The sequence below is a fragment of the Pan paniscus genome, chromosome 7 (assembly GCF_029289425.2).
Source record: "Pan paniscus chromosome 7, NHGRI_mPanPan1-v2.0_pri, whole genome shotgun sequence".
Taxonomy (NCBI): domain Eukaryota; kingdom Metazoa; phylum Chordata; class Mammalia; order Primates; family Hominidae; genus Pan; species Pan paniscus.
In genome coordinates this window covers 135,609,550-135,628,096 of record NC_073256.2, presented here as the reverse complement: position 1 = coordinate 135,628,096, position 18,547 = coordinate 135,609,550, and the positions used below count along the sequence as shown (strand labels likewise).

The 18,547-nt window shown below is 39.5% G+C and overlaps 1 protein-coding gene across 5 annotated transcripts in view; it reads left to right on the top strand.

Moving 5' to 3' along the window:
* Positions 1-18,547, top strand: part of SAMD12 (sterile alpha motif domain containing 12) — a 489,284-nt gene that overhangs the window by 416,720 nt on the left and 54,017 nt on the right. For 3 of the 5 annotated variants that reach the window (XM_034966524.3, XM_008976959.5, XM_034966523.3), the window contains one exon: positions 5,954-14,162. The exons of the other annotated variants lie outside the window; for them this stretch is intronic. In XM_034966524.3, coding sequence (XP_034822415.2) covers positions 5,954-6,014 — 61 coding nt within the window. In that variant the 3' untranslated portion in view covers positions 6,015-14,162. Of the gene's footprint in view, positions 1-5,953; positions 14,163-18,547 lie in introns of those variants that run through there. 5 annotated transcript variants of the gene reach the window in all.

The window sequence follows — 18,547 nt, the reverse complement described above, 5'->3', positions numbered from 1 at the left end:
TATACATATGTAACAAACCTGCACATGTACCCTAGAACTTAAAGTATAATAATAATAAAAAAAAGAATAAAAAAAAAGAAAAGAAAATAGAAACAAGGACCTGTATCTTCCAAACCAACCTCAGTACCACTGACATTTTGAGCCAGATAATTTTCTGTTGTGAGGGCTGTCCTATACATTCTAAAATGTTCAGCAGTTTAATGGGTTTCTACCCATTAGATGCCAGTAGTACCTGCCTCTCCCCCGACACACACACACACACATACACATACACACACACACAAGTTGTTACCACCAGTGTCTCCAGACATTGCCAATTGTGCTGTAGGGGGCAAAATTATACCCAGTTGAGAACCACTGCTCTAAACATAGGAAAAATCTTAAGACTGTTAAAATAAAAATGTGCTGGCTTTCTCTGGGTCAAACCTCTTATTTATGGCACTCCATGTATAGGATTCATGTTTGATGAGAATTCTTTTATGCAAACACAGTTACTTGATTTCTCTCCTCCATTCTTGTTGGAGAATTTCTTTTCCCAACAAACATTTCTTATTGAGTCAGGAAAGCACTGTTGTGAGAACAGATCTGGGTTCTAGTCTCAGCTCTATGCATTCTAGCACTGTAGCTGTGACAGCTAACGACCCTGCTGTCATTTTCTCTGTGTGAATTACAGGAATAATGAATCCAAACCTCGAAAATGGCAGTACAGATTCAATGAGTAACTGCCTATAAAACCTTTGTAGGCATATTGTAGTCGTTCCATAAATGTGAGCTCTGCTTATTGGCTATTTTGCTGGGGCACCCATGGATCTCACTTTTTTGGAATGTGCATTTCACACCAGATATAAATTGTCCCACATTGAAGTTGCAGTTCAGACACACCCCCAAAGGCCTTGAACTCATTACACGAAAGACACTTTCAGATAGAAGATATGGACCCTTCTTTCTGAAGGGAAGACACTAAACAGCCCTTTTAAAGGATGATGTCTTATTTCCCCCTTGGGCCCATGAGATGTGGGGCTGCCTGGATATAATATCTTTTCTTCTTCTCCACACACAACAATCCTTCAGCCCTGTGCGCTGGAGTTAGGAAAGGTGGGGCGGGACATAATCCATCCCAGATCTGTTATTGAACCTTTTGCCAAGCTGGCCACTGCCTCCTGGGCCAGTCACTTCCTGCCTTTGAAGTGTTTCAGACTCCCTTTCTCATGGAACTGTCTGTTAAGGGCTGCGCTAATCTGGGAGAGAGCAGGAGCCAGAGTGTGCCCAAAGTGGCCTTGGCAAGCAGGAAGACGGTTATCTGCCTCCTGGGAGTTGCAAAGGCTTGACCTCTGGGTATTTTGTTTCTTTTCCTGGCCCCCAGCTATAGCATTAGAACATTGACATTTAGCATTAAAACACTGATACTTAGCGTTAGAGCTTTGACTTTGATTTCTCCAAGGAATTTTAGGAATTCATGATAATAATAATAAAACAATAGTAGCTATCACGTAGTTATTTACTATTTACTAAACACCATGCAAAATGCTTTTCCTATGAGCCCTTTTTAACATCACAGCAGCCTGGTGAGGCAGGAATTATGACTGCCATTTTAAAGGTGAAGAAAATGAGCTTGGGAAAAATTCATGTGTTCAACATCACATAGCTAGGAAGTAGTGAGCCTAGGATGTGAACCCATATCTGCCAGAGCCCATGATCCTGACCACTGGACTCCAGTGCTTCCCTCCTCATCCCAGACTCTGAAGCCATAGGGCTAAATATGATGATTGATTCCAAGAATTGATTCCAAGAATTCTTGATTCCAATAATTCCAAGAATGTCTAAACTATTAATAGTAATGGTGGCCCATCAAACAGAGGTTTGAAAAAGAGCCTTTTACTATTTGTTAGCTGCAAAATCCATACATGGACAGCCCCCAGGATGTACATCTTCCTTGAGTAAGTAGTTGATAAAGCAGAGAAAAAAACCAGAGCAATCCCACTCTCCACATGCAGACCAGGATTGAATCTCATGCAACATTAGTTACTGAATTAAACAGAGAAACAAAGATTCTCCTCCAACATCATTCCTTTCTTTATTAACTTTACAACTATTTAATAAGCACTTTCTGTACACCTGACACTGCACATTGCATTAGGAGAATACACAACAATAAGACATGGCATCACCCACAAAAAAATTAGGAGGAATGATGGATACATTAAACTGAAGTGTTCATTGTGGGTTTTTTGGTAAAAATTTGAGATGCCACACTCGCACACAGGAGAGAGTTGTTAGCTGTGTCTAGAAGGAAAGAATACTTCATAAAGGAAGTGACGCTCTAGGTGGTTGTGAAAGAGGGAGGGGTTGGTGTTCACTAATGCTAGAGGGTATATAAAGAAGACACCCTGGGAAAAAGAAAGGATCAGCAAGACCAGGAACAACCCCACACATATGCAGAGCCAGAAGGAGGCTGGGATGGCTGAAGCACAGGGGATGGAGCCCAAAGAGCGTTGTATATCAAGGACCACATGTTTCCCCCTTTTCAGAGCCAGGGCCGCCTAATGCAAACTGCCATTTTGCATTTTGACCTCATGTAGATTTATGTACCCGAAGACATGATTCCTGTTGCAGATAAGTCTCTAGCAAAGTGATGATGGCAGAACCCATCACTATACAGATGTGATAGAAAGATTAAGGTTCAAGGGTCCAGGTGTGTGTAGCTGGGTGTAGTGGTGCACGCCACGCCTGTGGTCCCAGGAAGGCTGAGAAGTGAGGGGATCACTTGAGCCTGGGAGGTCGAGGCTACAATGAGCCGTGATGTTGCCACTGCACCCCAGCCTGGTTGACGAGAGCTAGACCCTGTCTCCAAAAAATAATAATAGGAAGAAGAAAGACTAAGGTTCAAGGCCTACTTTCACCACGTGTCTTACACATACAGCCTGAGTAAATGGGGACCTCTTGTCCTCACATTAAGTCCATCTCAGCATGGTGACCCATTCAAAAGGAACACAATACTAACTGCAAAAACAGCAAAGAGCAATGAAGGATCACTGACTACCATGGAAAGATTTCAAAGATGACACTCCTCTGCCATAGCACACTCTTTTCTTTGGCCATCCCTTTTCCCAATGCCCCACTCATTGTGGCCACCACTGTCCCAAACCTCCTATGTCACCCTCTAAACCTTCAACTTGTCTCTCTCTGGCTTCTAGTTCTATTTATATTTATATCTTGCAGGAGTATCTTGTTGCTCTAATATAAATTCATTTTAGCCTCTGATTTTTTTTTTTTTTTTTTTTTGGTACTCTAATAGGGCCCTTCATCGTGCTTATTGGGCTTGTGGATAAACATGGGAGCCTACTCAGAAGATGGGATGGGAAAGGCTCAGAATATTTCTATGTTCCTCCCTATCACTCCTGTATGTCACTAGAGGGGGACACACCTAAGTCTGGTGTATTGGTTTGTTGTCGTGCTGCTGATAAAGACATACCAGACTGGGTAAATTATAAAGAAAAAGAGGTTTAATTGACTCACAGTTCCACGTGGCTGGGGAGGCTTCACAATCATAGCAGAAGGTGAAAGTCACATCTTACATGGGGGCAGGCAAGAGAGAATGGGAGCCAAGGAAAAGGGGAAACCTGTTATAAAACCATCAGATCTCATGAGACTTATTCACTACCACGAGAACAATATGGGGGAAACTGCCCCCATGATTCAATTATCTCCCACCGGGTTCTCCCCACAACTCGTGGGAATTATGGGAGCTGCAGTTCAAGATAAGATTTGGGTGGGGACACAGCCAAACCATATCATTTGGATATAGCTTTGATCCTTACTAGCTGTGTGACCTTGGGTTAATAATACTTCTGGGCTTCAATTTCCTAATCTATAAAATGGGAATAATTCTACATATCCTGAGAAGAGGATTAGGCAACCATAAGGGAAAGTGCTCTAAAGTGTACCGCACTCCGCTTACATCCGTGGTTATAAGTGCTTTTTTAATATCCTAAGATTAGACATATCTGCTTTCTCTCAGCTACCAGAGACCATGGTAGGAAACATGGTTATTTAAAGAAGCAGTAACTATGATAAACCTAGTTATCAACTCATGACTCAGGTTCCAAAGTATAATAATTAATTAGGGCTTACTCTTTATTATCATTATTCTTTTTTAAAATTGTATTTTATAGGTTATTCATTATTTTCCAAGGTCACACATTTTCTGGATCTGATTTTAGCCAAGTCTCAAGGATGGTACACTGTGTCAAGTTCCTAGAAATCAATGTTGTTCTTTCAGGCTGTACTGCCCTCCTAGCAGGTCAACCTGGACAGGATCTTATGCACATTGGTGTTTATCCCCCTTTCAAAATACTGAAGTGTTTCTCTTAATGAAATTACAAAGTATTTATTTTCAAGGTAGTATTAGTGAGTGAAAACAATCATGATGCTTTAGTTAGTCATGGGGCAATCCTGCAACCCTGTGAGCCTAATTTTTGTTGTTGTTTTGCAAAATACTATGATGACAGTAATAAAAATTCTAGGGCCTTCATTTTCACATACAGTTCTCTTCTATGCATATATATAAGCTTTAGATTGTAGTATATCATAACTGTTTCCATGTTGCTACATAATCATAATCATCATAATTAGTATTATTTTAATGGCCATGTAATTATCCATCTTGTTAATGTACCATAATTTACTTAACCTAAATCTTCAACAATAAGAGAGTGGTTGCTTCCAATTTTTCCTCTGTGATAAATAACCTCTAGTTTACCTATTTGTGCATATAGCTTCTTTCTTTTTTTCAGATTATTTCCTTAGGATATACTCCTAGGAATGGAATTACTACATTTAGGCATATGCATTTTTAATAATTTTTGAATAAATTGACATTATTTTTCCAGTTGACAATGCCATCAACAATAATAGTATTCTGCTTTCAATACAACCTATCAGAAGTATTATTATTTGATATTTAATACACTTACATAGTACCTTTTATTTTTTCATTTTCTCAAAAATAGCAAATGTTAATCAAACACTTGCTTACAAATAGTGCATTCTGTCATGTTTTGAAAAGCCAGTTAGTTAGATTTGAGAGCCAGGTTTGAAAACTGAGGTAGATTTTTTTTTCTTTTGCATCAAGAATACCTGCTGTGCTTCTCTCCCATTGTCTGAGAGTTTTGTGTATTAGAAACTAATACTGATATTTTTCTGAGCAAAACATTCCATTGTACTCATATAATAATTCTTGAAGACCTATGTATAAGGAACTGTAGGGAGTACCCTAATAAAATAACGGGAACTTTAGACAATTTAAATTAGAACACTCAGGAAAATACATTAATATTTTTATACTAGCACTCCCAAGCCCAAAAGCAGGGTTGCAATTCAATTAGTTTAATCTCTGGTCCGATTTTAATGACTTTCTCTATTTAGTCTCTAACCTTCCCAGCTAATCTGACTTCGCAACTAGCAAACTCAAGAGCTCCAGCCATTCCGCTTCCGATATTTTTTTTCTAGATTTCATCCCAAGAAATCTTTCCAATAAATGAAGCCCCCATCTCTCTCCCACAATAAAATGCTTCACACCATCCCCAATCTTACCTTGCACCAGACCAAGCAAATGCATGAACCTTCATAATACATGAAATGGTTTCCCAAACTGCAGCCCCGTCATAGGGCTGGATGCCAATTCCAGAGATCTGTTTTTGCCCTCCCTTCCAGGCAGCTTCACTTATTTCTCAGTTGGGTGTCTTCCATGCCTTGCCAAATGGTAGAAAAAAAAATTTCATGAATATAAGCCACTGTAAATCCATCCTGGCATTGAGTAACCATTATTCTGACTAGAGCTTTCTCTTTGGCCTAAGGGTGTTAGGGTTTGTTTGAATAAGATAATTGCTACATATCAGTGCCTGGAAACATAAAGGAAAGAACTTACCATATTTCCCCCTTTTTCTTCTTGCAGCATCATCCGAGGGTTCTCCATAAACACGGTTAGCCTTCCAAGCTGCTGTCCTGCCAGTTGATATGAACATGGCCTGTTCCTCACAGAAAGACTAACCCATGGCACTGCAAGAAGATATCCTTGGATCGTGGACAGATTAACTGGATTAACTGAAAAAAACACCCATTCAGTCAAGATTATGGGTTTTGGAAAAATCTTACTTTGCTGTGGATTTAAAATGAGGTGCATAATATAATGCCAACTCATTCCAAGTGGTCATTGGCAGACCATTAGCTGGAAAATTGCTTCCAGTTTTCATCACTGTGCATAACTCAAGTTCCCTTTGGGGAGCTATCTGTGCCCTTCACTAGAAGTCCTGTTTTAGCATGGCAACTACTGGATTATTTTATTATGTGTGCAGATGGCATGATGTTTTAGAAAAAAAAAATTACAGCAATTCTGCAATCTCAGTGGAAGTGTTCACAATATTATGCCCTGGTAGGAATGTAAACACGTCTCGATTATGTTAGTTATGATGTCTAAAGGTATACTGTCCAACTCTTAAGCACTTTATATGAGAACACTACACCAAGATGAATCAGCACATTCAGCACATGTGAGAAATCAAGTATTTTCTTTTTATTTTTATAAATCTTGGTGGTTTTTTTTTCTGGCTCAGACTGTCCAAGACAAACTCCACTACTCGCATATCCCCAGTTGTTTGTGGTAGGTTGATGTAAATATGGCCACAATACTGTTAGAGTTCACCTCCAGATACTTTATTGAACAACTGGTTTACTTCTAGCACCAAAGGGAAGAAGAAGGGGGTCCAGTGATGGTGATATCTTAGCTTGCTTCTTTGTTCACAGGCACTATTGACCACATGAACATACAGGTACTCAAATACAGGAGGCTTCTATTTGGCTCCTCCAAGGGAGGAGTTCCTCCAAGGGAAAAAAGGGGATGGTATTCTTTTAATCAAAGACCACGGTGGATGGATGGTAAGGGCAACAGAATGCAATTCTTTTGTGTGGTCTGACGTTAACACTTCGGAAAAAATTCTAAGTCAAGTTGAAATCGCCATTCTCTCAAGAGAGAAACATCAAGTGACCCCACTATGTGCCTAGAGAAGGAAAAGGGTCAAGTCCTATACTAGGTTCCTTACTTAGTGTAGAACCTACTAGTCCCTTGTTAATCCTTTCTGGGATTATGCCTGTGACTAATTTTTTTTTTTTAACTATGTCTTACGACAAAGCACAGTCCTGGGAAACCAGTCAACTTAATTGTTGCTTGTCTTTGAGCATTAGAGACATGTTCATATTGACTTGCTACATAACACTGTAGCATGTTTTTTCCTGAAAATATCAAGTTGGTTGAATGGAAAGCTCAGCAAAGTATGTTCTGTGTGCCCACTGTCCCAGCCTGGGACTGACGGGCATCAGAGGCTTTGCTTTAAAATATGGGTAACCAGTTCTGGAAGACTTCCAACGCAAGCAAGCTTGGTGTTTTAGGGTGTCTCCAGATACATAAGCATTGTCTGCCTCCGCTCAGGGTCTCAGGAAATACACAGCCCATTGGAAACCACCCCTGCCTGAGATTTGGAAACCTGACGGAAAGGGAGGAAGGTCCAAATGAGTCAGCAGCAGGATGACTCACCACAAGCCTGGCAGGCTGCAGAGCCAGAGAAGGGGGCTTCCAACAAGGAACTCAGAGAAGTTGCAGTCACCACCAAGATCTGGCCCTTCGGCAGGTCAGCACCAGGACTGCCAGGCCCTCTGCAGACCATAATTCTCTTCACATCTATAATTAGGAGGCCAAACTCCAGCTGCCAACACCCTTGGACACAATATTCCAGTCTCCACTGCCCATCTCATGTGGTTCAGTTCTAATAGCAGGTCTTCTTCTTCCTTTCATTCCTTCCTTTATTCAGCAAGCATTTGTTGAGCAGCTACTATGTGCCAAGCATTGTGCTTGGGCAACAACAGTCCACAAAGCAGACTCCCCACCTGCCCTTATGAAACTGTATCTCCTCCTCCCAAACATTATCACCACCCCACCATTTCCACAATGAAAACATAATTCAGCCAGCATTCTCCATTCTGCCAGAGTAACCTAGGAAGAAGAACATGGCAGCAGACGGATCCTCAGGGAGGAGGCAGCAGAGTGACAGATGGTAAACTGCATCAGGCCACATATTTGCACCTTTCAGATACAGCCAACTCTTCCAGGGCCTAGACTGAGCTGGTTGGAGCTCCCCAAAGCAGCATTCAGTTGCTTTTCCTTGATATCCACCCTGGCTACCTATATTCCCTTTCTTTATATAGGCACAACCATTCACCACTACGCTGGATTATCTAACACTCCAATTCTAGAACTCATCCAGGGGACACACAGTTGAGTCTGATGAAGCCTAAGAACTGCCAGGTGCTGAGATATTGTAACTGGGAATTAAGATTTAGCCAAGGACATTGTGAGACTACTGCTGACTCTCTTGGAAAACTGGACATGCTTTGTAGTGCAAATGTTCACTAAATGATGGTGGTTCATTGTTACTTACTTTGGCCTTTGCAAAATATTCTGAACAATTCAATAAGTAGAGTTTCCTAGTTTGTTTGTTTGTTTTTTTAAGCCAAAGGAACGCTGTGAAATTATTGAAAGATGTTGGGTGAAGAGGGACCTAGGAGAAGGCAAAATGAAGACCATTAAAGAGCCCCATTGAAGACTGTATCTCTAAAAATGCCTTAATGCCTGGCACATATTCCATTTTTGCATATGAACTACTATTCTTTTCCAAACTGTCAACCTCTGTTTGAAATCATTGTGGGGGATAGTTTGGAAACCTGGTGGCATAAAATCCAAGCAGTCAAGAGCTAAACCAGCAAAAAAGAGGAATGACTTCATTCGCAGGCTTTGGCTTCTTTATTATGTGGTGGTCCTCTGTGATCTCCCACGGTTAACTTCAACTGTGCTGTACTTTCTTCCCAAGATGTATGTACGGAATGTTACCTCCTAGAAATCCAGAAATAGTTGTGGTGAGTTTTGTTTGGTAGGAAGCAAGAGGTGGGGAAGTAAAGGATACATATTTTTATGTCTAAGGACTGTAAACTGTTGATGCTTGACTTTTCCTTTTACCTACACCTGTGCTACACCTTTATTAAAAGGCTGACACCCAGACTTGTGCAGGAAAGGCACTCTTGGGAATGAACAGAAATGAATAATTATGAGACTTTCCGTGCTGCCAAGGGGATTCGCTTATTTCCACTCCAGAACTGAATATGCAGAGCATTGCCAGTCCTGCTAGTGTGAAAAGCAAATTACTTCAATAGTTTGAGACGTACCTAGGGGAAGAGAGATCCTATCAACTTTCTTTGCGGGTAGTGGCGTACCTTCAAATCCTTGCTCAGGCTCTGTGAGGTGTGCACCCGCAGATTTCACTTCTACCTCCGGAATCCTGGCAAACAAGCCAGAAATCTCTCCAGAGTCACTTCGCAGTTGCTCAGAAAGAGGCTAACGGTCCTTAGTCCTGAGGAAATTCTGCCATTTTTAACATTCAAGGAGAAAAGGCGTATCAGCTGTTCGTGAGAATACCAACTAAGGATAAAAACCTCTGATGGATCCCCCTTGTTACTTGCAAATGCTTTCTTTGTCTGCAAATGTCACATAATTGATTTTGGATAGGAACAACAAAAGTCTCAAGGAAGTGAAGTTTTTAATGCCCCCCTTGGCACTTTACTTTCATCAAAACCTCCTCTTTCTAGTACATGAGCAGTTTTGTTCTTTGTGATGTTTTCCTCTACATTCTTCAGAATAATTTTGTTACTTGACAACTCGACTTGTCAATCGTCTTAGACTCTTTTTAAAAATCTAATCTTTGAAAATGACACAAATTCCTTTATTGCTTTAAGGCTGTTTTTATTCACCCCTCCCACAGCCCCCTCCACTGCACTTTTTTGTTTTTTGCGGGGATTTTTTTCTTTCATCTCTCTTCTTTTAACATGACGCTGTGGGTAGTTTTCAAGAATTCTATAAAGAACTCAACAAAAAGTGTATTCGTTACCTTTTTTCCCCAGTCCTAATATTTCTTCTTAAGCTTGATCTTGGTGAAAACTTGTTGCCCAAAAAGCAGTGAGGTAGGGATTAATAACGCTGACCAGTCATCTGGAAGATTAATTAATCCCAGTGCAGCCCTGAGATCAGGAAGGAGGACAGGCCAGGAGATGTTTCTACTCCAGGCACCACTAAGGACTCTATTTCAGAGGCAGATCCTGCTCCTTAGTCTTTTTAGATCTGAATCTAATCCTGAATCCAGAAAATTATCCTATGAATTCTGGTTTATCAACGCACGTGATTCCTGGCACCACTGCATAGCTTCAAGGTAAAAGAGAGCCTTGTTTCCATTATTTTGCTATGGTGGCTTTTGGGAAGACAGAGAGCATTCTTTTGAAAGCGGGAAACTTAAGGAAAAGTTGGCCAAGTGCACAGGAAAGTTCTACCACACCTTAATGTAAAGAACAAAATAGATGCTTCTCATTTGGGGAAAATAGCTAAAAGGACAGTAACAGTACTGATGGCCTTCTGGCCATCACCTTAGCTCCACAGGGAAAATTCTGGGTGAGAGCAAGCACTGTTTCTAAAATCTAAATTTTTTCAGGTGAAATTTACCAGCAACAAATGTAAAAGGGAACTGCCATCAGGCATAGGGCTAGTTTTATACTTCCTGCCTAATGGCAAAATGACTGAGACATGACTTCCATGGAACAGCAGAAAATGGATGCCAAAGATGTCATAAAACTGAAGTTCAGTTTGCCACGTAAGGCTATTTAAAAACCCTGATGCACTCCAAGCACTCTTCCTTCAGAGCTTTCCTCCTACAATTATATCAAGCACAAGAAGGCACCAACAGCATATACTTAATGTAATGTAAAAGTAACCATATGACTTGTGTTGAATTACCATTGGCTGGTTGACATAAGTGTCATAGATATTTAGACATTATTTCTGATCATACAAAATTATTTTCATAATTTCATATTCTTTTCAATTTTCATAAATTCTTTTCAATTTTCATAAATTGGAGCCAGTGGTTTGGGAGGTTTTTTGTTTGTTTGTTTGTTTGTTTGTTTAGTTATTTGTTGCATTGTTGTTTTCCAAACCTCAGATATTTTGAGAAGCCTTAGAAAGGCTCTTAAGCCCAGGCCTTTTTGCCTCATGTGCAGAGTATTAATAACAGCCCTACTGATGTGAACCTCAAGGAAGGAGGCTATTAAATTAATCCAACACTGGAGATACTAATACCTCAAACAATTAAAACACTGAAGACTCTGCTGGTTGCCTTCCACATTGTTTATAACCTTTTAAAATTCAGTCATTTGGATCAAGAGAAATAAATGGTTGGTTTCATATGGCTTTTGCCACATTAGCACAGACACATCTACCAAATGTAGAAGTCTAGACTGAGTGGATGCATGAGAGCAAACAGATCTGTAATATGATTGCATTTAATCACCGCCACGGCCCAAATTCTGTAAAAATATATCCAAATATGTAATGCTAAAAAAAATTCAAAACAGGAGACTCTTACTAGATCATGCTTTCACTTAGGGTAGGATAACTGATCTTGAAGATAACTTCATAGAAAAATTTGCTGGCTGAAATGCCCCAGGCACCTCAGGGTTGGTCCTGTCCTATTCCACAAACTGATCATGGTCTTCTCCCATCTTCTCAGAGGAGTTAGCCTGGCCTCTAAAATAGCACAAATGCCATGAAATTATCTTTCTAAACTCTGTAGAGACTTCCTATCCAAGTATAATTCCAAAAATATGATTTGAGTTTGAGCATGCCTGTGGTCCTTGATTCTATGATCCCTAAATCAGTTCTACTTTTCTCTCTCTCTCTCTCTCTCTCTCTCTCTCTCTCTATATATATATATATATATATATAAAATCTCCAGTATTTTTTTTCAACCACAATTTAGTGCATTTAGCGTGTTAACGTTGGGAACTGCCTGCTGGCTCTATGTCTACTTTTGACAATGCCTATGTCCAGATACCATACAGTGCATTTGAGAGAGGACCAAGGTTATGTTTTCCCACATACCAGCTGCTGCAGAGGTTTCGAAGTGCCTGACCCAGTTCTTTTTCACATCAAAAAGGCCTTCGGTTGCAGATGGAAACCTTAAAGATGAATGTAGAGTGGGGGAGGAAATTCATGTTTGAATGCTGAAACCCTTGTCTTTTTTAGTTTTATTCAATTCCCACCTCAGATCACCAGAAAGGGAGGCCTCTTTGGTGGGTGTTGGCCCTCACTGGGGGTAAAAGGGGTTCTATTTGCTTAAACTCATGCTCGTAGGCAATTTTAGGGCTCTCTGGGGCTCTGAATGGTTTCTCCACCACCACCTTTCTTCCACCAATAGAAAGATGTTGTCCTTACAAGGCCATGTCTGAGAAGACCATGGTTTAACTAGTAAAAGAAGCTCACATTGCAGAGAGCTGAATAATACCAGGCTCTTGACTTTGTACTGTGTGTCGCAGTCATGACTGGGACAGAAGGAACCAGTCTGCTGAAAAGTCAAGCCAGCACAAATATTTGGAAACTAATTCCACTGAAACTCTTGTATCATTAAATCATACTATTGTAGTTTCAGTTAATGTAATTATTTAATATCACTAGGCACTAAATTAAATAGCTTTGCACAAAATTTTAGAAAAGATCAATCTTGTAACAAAATTTAATATTAACAGTAAAAAGCACCTGAGAAAAGAAAATATCGATCTGTTGTGGTTTATATACTTGAGTTATTCTTAGAACTTTGTGGAGATTGACACTGCTCTGATAAAAAGGAAGAAAATGTTTTGAATTCAAGAATGCTAGACTAATAGAAATAGCCCAGTCTCTCTGGGCCACTGCTCTTCAGTATGGGGTGCTCTCTGTCCCTCCTTAGCAGATGGGGTTGTTGGGAGGCTAAAATGAGCTAAGGGAAGAAGCTATACTGTGCCTCCAATATCCCTTATGTGTAATTAGAGTGCCGATCTGGGCTGCAGGCTTTATTCAATGATTCCTTTCCCTTACTTGAGGCTTTCTCTGTAGAGCTGTTATTTCTGAGCCTCCATTCTGGGATTTACAAAGGAAACAGAATGATGAAGAAGTAACAATCATCATTTTACACACACGCACACACACACACACACACACACACTTTTTCTAATATATGAGGCTAGTCTGCAGAGTCCACAGCCCAGGTGTCCATTTATTTCCACTTCTTCACCTCCCAAAGATTTAGAGCTCCATGATCTACCAAGGTGAAGACTGCCAATCCCAGGTTGGAGAAGACCCATCAGAGTGTGGAGGTGCCAAACTGAGAGGCACAGGAAGCAGACAGCCACATCAAACTTTTTTGATGAACTACTGCAAATTGGTGTTTGTTCTAGGAAAGAAAGAGGAAGAAAAATTACACAATGTGAATTGAACATAAGAGCAGTGCTCTTTATAGAGTATGAGAAGGGAGGATGGGGGAGAATCTGATTAAAAAAATGATTCATTCCTTCACAGACACTAACAAACATGGCTAAAAAGCACATGTCAGAACACAGAAGCCTAGGTAGATGGTTGACATTTTTATAACTTCCTTAAGTGAGTAGTTAAACCAGCAGTCTTAATTCTGTTGGTCTCCCAAGAGTGTTTAATTACATAAGTATTACCTGTATTCATTTCCCACAACTGTTGGGTTTTTCTTTCTTTCTTTTTTTTTTTTTCCTCTGTGCATCCTAGAAAAACTCCCAGGACTAGACTTAGGAGGAGGCAATCAAGTTATGTGGTAAAACAAGAGTGCCTTTTCTGTTGGATATCCACTTTAGTTTCCTGGCTTCCAGGGCATAAGATGTTTAGAAACTTTTTTTCTCTAAACATAAGAATTATTGTGTACCACAATTTTGAACCACCGATTTCCATATCTTCAGCAGCTATCAACTTGCCAATTCCCTTTGGGTCTCCTTTGTATATTCTTATGTTTCCTTCTGTTTCCACTTGTCCTCAAAAAGAGTTGAGGGGGGCATGACTCTTATAAAATGGATAAAAATGAAACTGTACAGATGTTTGCCTCCCTTGTATCTGTGAGCATGATCTCTATCAGGCTGGAAAATCTGCTTTATCATTTTGTATATTTGACTATTTTGTATTCAGCATTACTTGACTCCTTATGTGCATGGCAATGTATTAAAATGTGGGATTTCTATTACCGTGTAAAAGCGTTTTGATTCTGATTTTCAACATATATCCTTGGAAAAAATTACATTAAACTTTTCTATTTTCTTCAGCTCATCAGCTTGCAGAAGAAAAAGAAAAGTTAACAGCATTTCACTTTCCCTGTGTTAGCTAATGTTGCAATTCATGGTGGAAAATTGTCCTCAATTATGCTGTGTTTCTTAGAGAAATAATATATGTGAAATGAATTGATGGCCTCCCTATGGCTCCCAGCACACAGAATTCCCCCAGCACCAAATCCCACCAGCATAATTGCAATGACTGGTGAACTCTTTAGTGTCGAGCACAGCTGGACGATAGATGCAATTCTCTTCATCCCTCAGACATGGTAAACACACTAGGAAGAGATGGGACAACAGATCTTGGCCCACCGATTTCCTCTCACCCCAGAGAGTCTTATGTGCTAATAATAGTATGATTGATGGTATTTCCCAGCACCTCCTGCTCCATCTCTCTAAGATGTAAGCTACCTGTATTTTATCAATAGAAAGGCTGACCTTCAAATAACATCTGCCCAAGAGACTCGGATTAGAAACCAGTGCTTCCAGACAGATTTGGCATAGCCAGCCTCTAGTGCGGCAAACATCCGCAATACCCTCCACACACCTCCATGTATTGTTAAAGGGCCATTTTTCTCAAACTTAAAAAAAAAAAATCCCCTGAATAATATGATACACCAAATATAAAAAATTGACCGTTTTCCTGCTCTAAACTACCATTTTCACCCTTCCTTTTGTCAAGGAGACATCATAATGAGTACTTATAGACACTCTGACTTTACTGAATATGATGAATTGCCTCAACCAGTACAGGAGAAACACTTCTTTCCCAGAAAGGAAAAAGCACTTATAAACTACATAAAAAAGAAAGGAGACACCCATTGCCTTTCTTATTACATGCTTACTGTAAATCTAGTGTTTGTTTGGTTTTCTGAGAAAGGTTTCCAAAAGTAAAACCTGTGATAACCTTTTAGGTTAGCTTACTGACTCCACGTATAAATCTTCCAAATCTTTTGATATACCTTGCAACCCTAAAAGCACAATTTTCTCCTACTTCCTCTACTTAAAAGATTTTGAACTTGGAAAATGGAGCCACCTTTTTGTCAGTTAACCTTTTTAGAAGATGGTAAAGCCAGAGCCCCCAAACAAAATATTCTCTTTGTCTTAACCTTTTGGGATCATTTCTAACTATTTCTTCTCTTCCTGTCTCTTTCTCTTATGATTTTCTTCCTTTGTTAGTCCTCTGCCTTTAACTTACCTCTCTCTTTTGTAGGCTTCTCTTAAAACCTTTCTGCACGTGCCTTTCTCTTCCTCTATCTCATCTCCTTTGCCCTCCCTTTTTCTCTCCCATCTCTCTCTCTCTCTCTCTTCCTCTCTCTCTCTCTCTCTCTCTTCCAACCCATTTACCCTTCTCCTTCCTTCTTTTTAGGGTAGAGCAGTTATCTGTCTTTGTATCCCCATCTCTTGGCACATTATAATTGCTCAACATCATAGTTGCTCAACATCATGGTTGCTCAACAAATGTTAGGTGAACTGAATTAAACTTGGTGCCATGTTTTTTCTGGCTTATATTCCTTCTGCCTACTGAGCCTAGCAACCTCTGCAAACACTTCATTAAACAAATCAACTCATAGTAATAAAGACTACACCAGATGTGTTTTCTGAGGTACGTGAAAGCTTTAGTTAACATGTTCTCCCCAAACAAGGAGTAGGCAGATTCTCCTATATATCACTTTGCCAATACAAAGAAAAGCCTTCCTGTCATCTCAGCATTTGGGTAACTCATGATGCCTGGGGTAAACATTGTAGCTATATTTTGATCAAAGACAGTGATGTCTGTGAGAAGTTCATTTGAGACCACCAAAATAATTTTTCAACCTAAGATTATTCGGAATCTTATAAAATCTTTTTTGTGAGACCTAGCAAACGTGAAGTGCAGTGCTGGTTATCTTGTGCTAGAGAAATCCTTAAATTCATTTTAGTTTCCTATTGATCTTTTTTGCCAAGAGCTGGCGCTGGTTGAGGAGATTTTTTTCTGTTAATGATGAAATCATTAGAATTGTTAATACTTTCTCCAATTTCTATTTATAAGGCATATAGATGTATGTACACTGTAAAATAGCTTTCCCTTATTTTTCACAGACATTGTGCAAATATTGAAAAATTAACTAAAAACAAGCTTTAAGAAAGACAACTGCAATCACATTTTTGTGTAGCACTGGGGAAATACAAAGTGGGACTAGATCATGAGAATTGTATATAGTTGTTTCACAAGTTGATGATGTTCCCTTTCTCACGAGAAGTTGAAAAGTTGACAGGGTTCTATTTTTCCATCATATATCTCTCCTTTTAGTAGTGTAACCCAAATATTATTAGGTTCCCATGGCCCAGTGTCTGCAGGAAAGTTCAAGAGGGGAATAAGAATGCATACGAAAGCATTGCAAGATTTTACTTTGTCCTTCGTGATACTTCCAAAACCGAGTGTGTGGGTGGAGATGTGGGTATGAGTTACACAGAAAATATCTTAAAATCCTACTTCCCATCTATGCTACCCTCATTATCCTCCACCCAAAGGCAGCTGCTCCCTTCCGTTTTAACTCTTCTCTCTCTCTCAGGAAGAACCTTCTAAATCTCAACCCTTTTCCATATAACTTTCCCACTTCTGCCTCTCCAGCTCGGCTTTTCTATCCTTGTCATGATTCTCCCTTTCAAAATCATTAAAACAAAACTAGTAAACATTGAATTTTTCTTTAGTGAGAAAAGAAGAAAAAGGGATATGATAATACTATATTTTTCTTAATGATTTTCTTTATCAATTTTTCTTAGTAATTCTTGCCCCAGGGCTGTGAAATTGATGACTCAAAAAAAAAAAATGGAGGGTAACAGAAGGTTAATTTGATTGCCATTGATGGTTTAAATTCTAGTTCCAGTAAGTAAGCCTTGTGGGGCTTGAAATCTTTTCATGTTTTAACAAACATAGGTGGATCTTGTGCCATTTGTCCTGTGTGCCAAGAACTGTTCACCTTACTGGTCTAAGTATTGTTGATTCAGAAATGAATGATATTTTTCCTGACTTTAGAGATCTTACACATTAAGAGAAATAAGCAGCTCAACTAATAACTTCTTCTTAAGTAGCCTATATTAAAATGAAAATATCTCTGGAAGGATAACTTAATACCCATTTATTCCCAGATGTTGGGGTTGGGGAGAGATGCAAGAATATTCCATAATCAAGTCAGCTCTGAAAATATGATATATGTACTTTACCCTTGTCCTAGAGACTTGGGATGCCTATTAGCACATTAAAGGCTCTGAGAAGTCTTGCAAGAAATAATCATACACATTTGTTCAGTGTAGCACTTTCAAAATTCATTCAAGCATCAACTGTTTTCCCCCAGAGAATACCAATTTACAGCCCATAGAACAAACACTTTTGGAAATACTGTTCTAGACCAACCAGTGCTTCATGGCAATGTTCTTTCAAGCAGGCGAGTGTGCAGACCCTCAGGAAAGAAGTGGTGCCACAGATGGACCCCCTGAGAGGGAGATGGAGACCTGGGGTATAAAAAGTGGGCTAAAAACAAACCTGCCACTTTCTATTAATGAAAATAATTACAAAACAGCTACTATATGTTCAACCCCGTTAGCCTATCACATCCCAGCCCTTTCACCAGCCATGGATGGAGAAGGGGGAACAGTTGCATAACCTTGGACAAGGCTCATATCTCTCTATATTTTAACATTCTCTTCTGGAATATTAGGGGTTTGGAATAGATGGACTCCTGTAATCCCTTTGTAGCACACTACTTCAGTTCAGTTCTAATTTTGTACAATCTTATCCTCAGCTTTGCTTTTAAAGTAAGCACATAATTATTTTGCAGCAACTTGGATGGAGCTGGAGGCCATTATTCTGAGTGAAGTAACTCAGGAATGGAAAACCAAATATCATATGTTCTCACTTATTAGTGGGAGCTAAGCTATGAGGATGCAAAGCCATAAGAATATATAATGGACTTTGGGGACTCTCAGTGGGAAGGGAGAAGGGGGTGAAGGATAAAAGACTACATATTGGGTACAGTTTACACTGCTCAGTTGATGGGTGCACCAGAATCCAAGAAATCACCACTAAATAACTTATTCATGTAATTGAAAACCACCTGAACCCCAAAATCTTTTGAAATAAAAAATTAAATTTATTTAAAATAAAGTAAGCGATAATTAGAAAATCTAGAAGCTTCTAATACACCATAGTTCACTTTCCTTCTTAATTCTAAAGGGTAGGTTTTCATTTTACAAATATTTTTGTCTCCCAGGTGTTATAGAAGCAGTTTTTCAAAGAAAACAAAAATTCGGACCA